The sequence below is a fragment of the Manacus candei genome, unplaced genomic scaffold, assembly GCF_025592945.1.
Source record: "Manacus candei isolate 608988 ecotype Guabito, Panama unplaced genomic scaffold, ASM2559294v1 h1tg000079l, whole genome shotgun sequence".
Classification (NCBI taxonomy): domain Eukaryota; kingdom Metazoa; phylum Chordata; class Aves; order Passeriformes; family Pipridae; genus Manacus; species Manacus candei.
This window is the reverse complement of record NW_026138127.1, coordinates 752,079-762,304: the sequence shown is the minus strand read 5'-3', so window position 1 is coordinate 762,304 and position 10,226 is coordinate 752,079. Positions and strand designations below refer to the sequence as shown.

At 39.4% G+C, this 10,226-nt stretch overlaps 1 protein-coding gene across 3 annotated transcripts in view; it reads right to left on the bottom strand.

Annotated features, from left to right (window-relative positions):
* Positions 1 to 232: 232 nt before the first annotated feature.
* Positions 233 to 10,226, bottom strand: part of RASGRF2 (Ras protein specific guanine nucleotide releasing factor 2) — a 128,935-nt gene continuing 118,941 nt past the window's right edge. For 2 of the 3 annotated variants that reach the window (XM_051810835.1, XM_051810836.1), the window contains exons 22-27: positions 10,080 to 10,164; positions 8,987 to 9,184; positions 7,359 to 7,438; positions 6,270 to 6,387; positions 5,458 to 5,526; positions 233 to 4,805 (exon numbers count right to left, since the gene is read on the bottom strand). In XM_051810835.1, the coding sequence (XP_051666795.1) occupies positions 4,713 to 4,805; positions 5,458 to 5,526; positions 6,270 to 6,387; positions 7,359 to 7,438; positions 8,987 to 9,184; positions 10,080 to 10,164 (643 nt within the window). In that variant the 3' untranslated portion in view covers positions 233 to 4,712. Of the gene's footprint in view, positions 4,806 to 5,346; positions 5,527 to 6,269; positions 6,388 to 7,358; positions 7,439 to 8,986; positions 9,185 to 10,079; positions 10,165 to 10,226 lie in introns of those variants that run through there. The other variant, XM_051810834.1, reaches the window with a different exon arrangement.

The window sequence follows — 10,226 nt, the reverse complement described above, 5'->3', positions numbered from 1 at the left end:
AGTTATTCCCAGTGATGCCCACAGCAGCTGCAATGCATCATGAGTGTAAAAAAATAATAAAATGCAGTAATTCAAACCATTCCTTCCCAGTACAAACCGAGAATTTTCCCTGATTTTTTTTCCCTTAATGGTTTGCTTTTCTAAAAGACTTGCTAAATCAAAAGGAGGAGATTTAATTATTCATGATCGGGGATTAAAAAAACAAACGAATTCCAGTAAGGACCCTTGAAACTCAGGAAATAAAAGAAAGTTTAATCAGCATAGAGGCACAACACCTTGCCTGATAGGTCTTACTAACAATACAAAGCAATAACCTCAGGTCAAAAGATAAGTTACAATACATGCAAAAACATCTGGAGTGTGCGCTAAGTAACACATTAGTTATAGGTACATCTGTCAAATAAACCTAGATCTACTCTCCTAAGTAACAAAACATCAGAGACTATTCAGGAGTAAAGGTACAACAGAACAACCATTGTTGAGCAGTGTATTGGACACAAAGCATCCAGGACAGAGACACTTGACCTTTGGAGGCAAAAACTGTAACAGGCAAATACCTGAGAGCCAGATCCCCAAATACTTATGAAAAGCTCTCAGTGAAGCCTAATGTATTATCAGAATGAGGTCTGAAGGGTTTTGCCCTTAATGAATAACAGTTATGAGTGGGTAAAAATGTCTCTATGAGTGAGAATTTTCAATCATCTACGCTTAATGTTGCTGTCAAGACTAAAAGGAGGAAAGACTGAATATCAATACAAATAAAACAATGGTTTTTTGTAAAACCCTTAAAATAAATAATAAGCATGAAGGAAAATTTGGGATAATGAACATGTCCTGAAATCAAAATCGTTTAATAAATAATTAAAGTAGTTAAGTTCCTTTTGATCCTAAAGAACAATAATCAGTATTAAAACCAGGAAAGCAGAAAGTGGACCTCCTCCTCACTCTTAAATAAGGGTGATTAGTCCCAGTTATCACCTCTCACCATGAACATATGCATCTGTGTTTCACAGGACTTGCCAAAAGAAAGGGGCAGAACAAACACTTACTGCCACAGGTCTGGTTTTCTTCCACAGGGCGACCAAGTCATGGGCTCAGTCCATAACAACACTGATGAATTTGAAAGGGGAAAGGGATGGGGGAGCAAAGGCTGGGGTGAAGGCAACTCTAATCCTTTATCAGCATCAGACAAGTGCTCTGTCTCTCACATGAAGGGGACATGTCTGTGCTGCTGCCCAGGCCCCCAGGTCACTGTAGGCTCAATCTGGGCTGCTACTTATGCAATAAAATACACTGCAGAGCTCCCCTCAGGCGTCACTGGCAGGTGTGCCCACTGCAACCCAGTGGGTGAAATTTGCTATATCCCCATTGCTGCCAGCCAGCCCCTTCAGGATGTACCTGGAGTGTTCCACAGGGAGCAGCCCCTCCATCCCACTGGCACAGAGGGGCTGAGGAGCAAAGGAAGGCAAGTAGAGAGGTGCTTCAGCCCTTTTCCTCCTTGTGGATCCTGAATCAGCTGGGCTTTTCTAGGTCCACTTGCAGGAAAGTGAGTCTGTTTTGCTTCCACGGTGTAAAAGCTGTGATGGACAAGATCCTAGAAGACAGCAAGACCCCATGACAAAGTCCTCACTCAGGGACATGCTCCCTAAAATGCCAGAGGCAAACAGTGTGTGTCTGATGACTGAGATTTCCATCCTTATGTGTTATGTGGCTTTGGTGGAGTGGCACAGAGGAGCTGGTGGCAGGAGCTCCACGATCCCTGTGCGCCCTACAGAGAGAGCGCTGGTTACACTGGGACCAAGCAAAGCCTCACACAAAGCAGGTTGCTGCTACCTATGGACCACGGCCACAGCCCATACACAGCAGCAGGACTGTGGCAGAGGCACTGGGGCCACTGATTGGTGAAGCACAGCCCAGCACACAGCTCTGCACTTGCTGTTCCTCCAGAACAGCTGATCCCAAATGTGGTTATAGGGCTGCAATGCTGGCGAGCGTTGTGGGTAACAAGGTGCATCCTCACTTTTTCAGCCACTCACCTCCTGTGCTTTAACGAACATATTGTATCCCCAAGCAAAACCAGCAACATTAGACATCAGCAAATCAAGCATTACTGTGACCATAATAATTGTTTGTTTGTTTGTTTGTTCGTTTTTGTGGTGGTGGTGGTGTTGCTCTGAACACGCTACTCTAATCATTCTAACCTCAGTTGTGCCCCTGTCCCAGGAGGCAAACTTTGGCATATGAGTAGTCTGTGCTTTTCCAAAGGGGCTGAACAATCACACTGCCTTCTGATTTTAAGATATGGATGCTCAGCACCTTTGGAAAAGCCCATGTCTAACCCTTTGTCTTCCTCTCTGTCCATCTGCCACATGAGCACAGCACCAACCCTGCGTGTCACAAACACTAAAATACATCATTGAATGTTCTGAACCAATATACACACAGAAGTACAAAACAACCAACCATGAACAGAGCAAGATGAAGAATTGTACGCTGTAACCCTAAGAACATCAGGGACATTTGGTAAAATGGGGTACAGGCAGATAAAGCAGCAGTTAATAGCGTACAACAAAGATGCCCATTGACAGAGACAGCTGTTACACATTTTCTTTTGAACAAAGAAACAATAAAACAAAGTTAGGAAATCACTTTCTGGACCACATTTCCCCTGTTGCTTCATTACTTCAAAGTGTTTTCTGAAACTACTAAATGGTAACAGCTTTTGTACAGAAAATACACAGTCAGTTGGTTTTGTGATCCAAATAAACCATGCTTTTCCTCATATCATGCACTGGGATGCAATCAGCTTCTTGTCAGTCATTAGTGAAAAGAAATAAACGCATTTGACAACAAAAGGTTTCTATAAGTAATATTTTCCATGTTCATTTTCACAGCAATCATTAGCCAGAACTATTTAAAGTGTTTCTGGCATTTCCTTCTCTCTTGCTGTCTGCTCTTCTAATGGAGGAATTTTCCAGTATCTGTGACACTTAGCCATGCAGTTATTTACAAAGAGATGGTCCTTGTGGATAAGAACCTTAATGAAATGCACAGTTGCTAAGGTACATTTGTAAATGCTGGCAGTTACACTGAGTCAGAACAAATGGAATTTATTGTGCAGCTTGGGGTTGGGCCAGCAATATAATTAAAGTGCAAATAAAGAAAAAAAACACAAGCCAGGCAGGTTCATTTTTCATCGTCAGCGTTGAGAAGCATCATGACTGTGGTAAGATATGTCAGATCAATTAGGCCTAGGTCACAATCTGTTTTAAGCATCTGTCTCCCTGAGAGAATTTAAGGGAGGTATACAGTGATATAGCCCTATTTCTTCAACTGGCTGAATATCATTGGAAAAGTAAGGACACTTTTCCAGCCAATTTTTTTTCAACAGTGCTAACACCTGTGTTTTATACTATGATGCCCTTTACAACATACATTTGAGCTCAGTTTCCATGCAGCTATGACAGGCCACTCTTGATCAGGAAAATGTAGGAAGTACCCACTAGCTGCAGAAATGACATCTATCTACCTGGTACATCACAAAAGCACAGGCTCTGAAAACATTTACAAATAACACATTCTCTCATACATATGCCCATATGCAAGTGATAATTACTAGCTCAGATAAAAATACATACTTTGTGTTTGCTGGCATTCAACGTTTGCCACTGATATGTATGATTTTAGAGCTAAGTTAGTGCCGAATGGCTGAACAAAAAAAAATAGACATTTTTCAAACCACTGATTCCAAGTGAAACGGAACTGTCACTCCAGCTCTGAGTGTTCACTGCTGGTCACCACCCACTGCCAGATCAGACGTGTGTTTCTCTCCACAGTGTGTCCAGAAAGTGCTCTGTAGCCTGACTTGTCAGAGAAGTTGCAGGAGGTGCAGGGAAATAAAGTGCCTTTTCCAGGGCTGCGTGCAACACGACTCACCATCCCATCCACTGCGCGTCCAGATTTCTCACTTTGTGTTTCCCAACTGGGAAGGCTGGCAACTATGTACAGCTATTCCACTAGTCCGTTTGCTTTCCATGCTGTAAATACTCTCATGGATGAAAAAAAATATTTACAAATCATTTATAGGTACAATCAGCCATCTTAGAAAAGGCTGACAAGACATTTAAAGAAGAAAGTGTTTTATAAAAGTACATTAAACATACAGCAAGTGTTTTGAACAACTGCAGGTCTGAAGTTACTAGATGTTCTCTTAATGCCATTCCAAAATAGTAGATGACTGTTAAAATTCTGGTTTCTCAGTGAAATTAACACAATATGAGGACACCACCACCATTGCTGCCTCAGTGGACACACAGTTAGCCATCAACCCAGCCACCTCATTTGCTTACTCATCTTAATATACCTGAGTATATTGCCACCATTTAAATCTGTACCCTTACTCTGTCACATTAAGATGGCTGCAATGAGAGCCTGTTCACAGTAAAGTCTCCTATTTTCCATTAAATCATAGTCCCTATGCAAAACATTATCTTTGCAAAGCAACAATCACTTAATCCAGGTAGGAAGTGTCTTTGTCTTCCACCTCCAATGCTCGTTTTTGGTGCCAGAGAGGGAAATGCTGTGAGACTCTGTACCTCTTATTGGCAAAGAGAGCTGGCATTCTTCCCAAAATTTCCCTTGCTGTTTTTGGGCATGCATGATGCTGTTCATTGTACTAAAGCTTTCTGTAGACTCTGAGGCAAAGCTGAGTTTCAGGCGGGGAGTCTGGGCTCAATCTTCAGGGAGAGCTCATACAACGTATCTTCATCTATAATGAGCGTCTTGTCAAGTAAATAGTGAGTGACCTGGAATGGAGAAAACACAGATGGACAGACTGCAAAGAACAGCCACAAAAATTTCTCTTCTTTCCTTTCGCTTTCAGCCCATTTCAGATCCTGAGATGCCTTCATGTTGTTTTCTTGAGAAACCCAACAGCTCATTTGGATGCTGCACCCACCTGCAGAGATCTGGGAATTAATTACAGCCTCTTAGGAATGGGCAAATCATTTGCCAGGTTACCTCAGCGCCAGGCTCCCCTTCTGGAGTATGAGATTAATCTTCTCTGAAGCCACAGACCAGCTTTGGTCAAATCTGCATAACTCCGATGAGGGACAAAGGGAAGAAGAACTGCAGGATGCCTCAGCAGGTGCTTGGGGCAGGTCCTGTCCCCTAAATCACTGGACTCTCAGGGCAGGAAGAACACATTTCTCCTTCAACCCCTTACACCCTCGAAGCCTGCAATCCCCAAGACCTTCCAGAGAAGGAGCAAAAAACTTCTCTACAAGGCATCAAAGGGTTTCTGCCAGGGTGAGGGTGTCCCAGCCCCAGATGACCCATCCATACATCTGTGTGTCCTCTCCTCTATGTGTGGAAGCAGAATACACTGGTTTTGGCTTTCAACAACAGCTCTATCTGAGCTGCTACAGCTCTGATTTCAGCATCAGGTGAGAGCCTTACCTTCTGCTGATGATCTATGCGGTAGGAGGTCTGCTGGAACTGCCGTATTTCCCTGATAATATGTGAGATCTTTCAAAAAAATACATGTGTGTAAGTACAACTTCAGCTAAGCCACATAAATCAAGAAGTTTGCACGAAGTTATTCAATTTATCTGGGGAGGAGGGAAGACAAGGGCAGAGATCATCTCCTTACAGCTTCCAAGCACTTCACTTTCCCAAATCAACCATTTATTCTCCAGTCAGCCTCAAGTGAACAATCTAGACTCTCCTCTCCCCACACTGAAAACATCTCTTCTCTTTTGCCTCGAGTGACTGCTGCAGTGTGTGGCCCTAAGAAGGGCATTAAGCTGAGATTAGAAGAGAAATTTCCATGCTTCTCTCTGAGGAGTTGTTACAAAAAGCATTATATGGCAGTGGGAGAGAAATCAACTTTAAAATGCTTTTTAGATAGACCCTAGCACACTTTGAAAAGAACATTGTGACTACTGCTTGCTGGTGAATCACTGCATTCCTGTAATTCTGGTTATTTAAAAAAAGCTTTTTGTTGCTCCTTCATGATCTCCAGACAGCTGCTTTTTCTGTTATTTCTCAGAGAACAAACCAGGGGCAAATTCACCCTGTAAAAATACCCAGTTTACCAGAAGGTGGTGATAGAAGACTGGGTCGAATAATTGCTCTCAGATCGCTCCCTATCTTGCACAACATCTGTAATTCTCTGAAGTGAAATTCAAAGGAGTTATAATGAAATCGATAATTAACTCACATAATTAAACACCACCTGTTGGGAAAGCATACAAGAAAGTGAAAATTACCATTCTCATTTTGGAAAAATTGACAAGTCCTTCCTCAGTGAAGTTGGGTGTTCCTTCTTCGATAAAGGCCAGGTCCGTCAGGTACATCCCAAGGTAGGGAACAGCAGGTGGGTTACAACTGAAAATCAATAAATCAGCATATTTGCCTGTAGCTACACTTGCAAACTGATTTTTTTCTAACTCACACAAACTTTTATTACCTAATGCACTTCTAGTCAATGGACTACATTTATTTCCAAGATGAACAGCTCCTCTGACTTTGCTTGAGTTGTATCTGCTCTGCCTGTGACAAATTGAATGTATGCTGTCCAATATCTAATATTAATGGCACTTTTTAAACATTCCAGTATTTATTCTAGTTGTTCAGTTCTTGGCTTCTTTCAAGATAATTTAAAGTAATCGTATCATTCAATCCTGAAAAACCTGCTTCCAATTACAAAACTTGCAAAAATTCAAGTCAATACCTAAATTGCAGAACCCTTTTGGATACCAAAATTACAGAATGTCAGACACAATCTGGCACATTAAAGAAGCCAGTACTCAAGGACTACTGTACAAAAGAAGGAGGCTGTTTTCCAGGGGGCTTGGAGGCCACAGGCGAGGAAATATTACTGTGCATTTGTCCTGTCCTTATGTTCCTCTCATCATTTACTGTCTGAAACAATATGAATGGATCTATGATCTGACTCAGGTTTAGTCCCAAGCCCTAAATTTCTTATTTAGAGCAAGAAGTCTGTGGACTCCTGTTTCTCATAAAAAAATTTATTTATCCAGCTGACTTTACACTTACCAAAAAAGTTTATCCGTGTAAGCAAAACCCCAACAGGGAACATTTCCAAAGAAAAATAGTATAATTTGTTTCAGTAGTTCTCTGGAGCTATTATATTTATACATGAGGGGAACTAAATCACAGGATATTCAGCAAAACAATAATGCCATATAGAACCGACTTAGAATTTAAAAGATTTTTAGTCAAAAATATTACCCAGAATTATATTAATTATTAAAACTTAATCAAAGCCAATTCTTCTTTAAGATGTACTATCCACTGCTTATAACAAAACATTTGTATATTGTAGGAAGGCATACTTTTTGAGCATTTCTCTAAGGTTTTTAAATCTTCCTTCAGATGATACAGTCTTCTGAAGCTTGTCCATGAGAGCCTTTGTCTAGAAAGAAAATGCATTACAAATGTCATTGCTGGTGCACATACAACTGGGATTAGATTTTAGAAAAGGTGTAATTCACTTAGCATCTCCATTCCACTTTCAAAAGTAATAAAACAGGCATTAAGATTTCAGCTTTATTGCTTGTTAGTTCCTCATGTATTTCTGAAAATGGAGACTAGGCAGCATTAAAGATTTTCCTACGAGTGATATACAGAACCTGTGTCTATACTAACACTATTAGCCTGCAAATTGGGGAAAAACCATGAGTTCATTAAATTAATGGCCAGGAATTCAATTTAGTGTTATACAAGAATATAAAGGACTTGATCCTACACGTTGCTGAGGATCTTCAGCTGTATTTACTGAAGTTGGTGACAGTAAAGGTTGTTTTCTGTCTTGTAAGCCGGTCTTGCCTCCAAGTTCCCAATAAAAGCTGAATATGTGTATAGAAATATATTCTTGTCTTACACAAGTCACATTCAGTGGGCATCATCAGAGCCTGGTTACTTCATAAATGAAACAAATTTGCTTTTCAGTCTGTTTATGCTACAGACTGGAGACAGTGTAGAGAATGATGAGAAATTCATAATTTTTGAAACGGAAATTCCAATTAAGAGAAAGCTGTAGGCAGAAACAGTCATATTCTTCTAAATAGCAGGCTGATGAAAAATTCAGATTTCACTCCCAGTAAGTACCAGAGAACTGTGCAACCACATCAGTCTGCTGTGGTTTTGGTTTTGTTTTGTTTTTAATTGAAAAGTTTAAAAATCGAACAAATTCTAAACATAAAACTTTTCAGAGGTGATCTCTTTTATAACAGTCTGTATTGAAAGGATTTTTAACATATTTTTAAATAAAAGAACCAGAATTTGTTTTTAAATAAAAGCACCAGCTATGAAACAGCTATGAAAATCAGTCAGAATGTATTTTAAGTGGATTTCTCTGAAGCATTTAAAAGAGAGGACATAGAAGACTGGATACTCTTCATCCTGACTAGTCTTCTTCTGTGTGTGTGTGTCTTATTTTTGTGACTGGCAGGCATTCCCACAGCCTCAGCCATGCTGCTGACATTCTCAGAAGCCAGGTGAGGGTTAAAGAGAGGCATTCACTGCATCTAAACCCGAGCCCCCAAATTAGAAAGAACACTGGTTGCCAACAGTCTCCTAATGGGCAGCAAAAACCTCATCAATTTGCAAAGTGCTGCCCTTCCTCCTGGCTTTCTGCAGAGTCAGGGAAATGCAGTTCCTGTTTGAGGCACCTGACCTGACTTTAGCTATGGTTTGTAACCACCCAGATGTGTATATCTGAAAATATTTAAATTAAGTTTACTTGAGTATTTCAGTACTTCAGCAGTCTTTGGCACCTGCTAATTCTGCTGAAAACTGTTTGTTCCCACTTATAAAAAAATAAATTCCAAAGACTTTGACATGAAATACCACTTGGTGGAGAAGCAGAAATATTTATAGGAGGAATATTATCTGAACATGTTGTCTGAACATACTGACTGATGAAATCTAGAAACCCTCCTCACAATTGTGTCTTTCTTACCTGTTTGGATACTTTACCCCAGGTTTTCTTAAGCCTGTAGATTGCACTTCTGTTCAAGGCTGAGGTGATCTCTAACACACCATTATAATTGTGCAAACACCTGCAAATATCAGCAACAGCCACCCACTTCTCAATGGAGTTGGCCCGGGAGCTGACATCAGCATAGTTCATGATCTGGGAGGCCACCAGGTTACTCATCTGACCAAAGAAATGGGAAGAAAGTTAGGAAATTTAATTTTAAAAATAATTTATGTATATATTTATTTATATTAATAATATTTATTTATATTATTTATCTATAATTACATTATATATTAGATATATTACTTTTCTATTATTACATTATATGGTATTTATGCTTAATCACAGCATTTATATTATTTATATATAAAAATAACCTATATACTTATTTTTAAATTTTAGATTTATTTTAAATCCATATTTATACATAATATTTATATATTTCTATGAAGTAATAATTTTAAAAGAAAAGTAAAATATTTAATAATTTAAATTAAATCCTTTTTAACGTACAACTAATTAATGAACGAGGCCAAAAACCCCCCAACTAATGCACAACAGAAATTATGGCTCTTAATAAAACCAGGGAAAGTATATTGAAAACACTGTTTTAGGGAAGTGAAGGGGAAGATGAAATGAAAGAAGTGTAAGAGATGCAATGAGGAGCACCCTCAAGTCATTAGTAGTAAAACTGATCAGGAAGCCTCTCAGAAAAATCCAAGGAAAATGGTAAAAAGCAAATACATGTTTGGGGATACAAAGAGCATTCATTAAAGAGAATTGGTGTCATATTTCTCTAGAGAAAATGTAGTTTCTTCTGTAGGCAGGAAGGCATTGTAGTACAGTTTAAAATAATATGCTCTCTTAAATTCTCATTGAAATGCTGAGTACCAGTTACAGGAAAGGAGAATCTTCATCTGCTTTGATTGAAATGGTTAATCACAAAAAGGCTGTAACATTCAGTCACTACTAGATAAGACATTACATCATATTGTAACAAAATCCAGTGTTTTTGTTCCAGAGGTCACAGACAAGAATTCTTAGAAAGCAATAGACATTTAAGAGTACTTACATCATTGAAATGTTGACTGGTTTTCATAATATAGGGCGTTCTCTCATTTTTATCCACTTTCATCCAGCCCTGCCCAAGAAACTCTCTACACATTGAGGGGAGAGAAAAAAAGCAAACAAAAATGCTCTTAATAAACACAGGACAGTG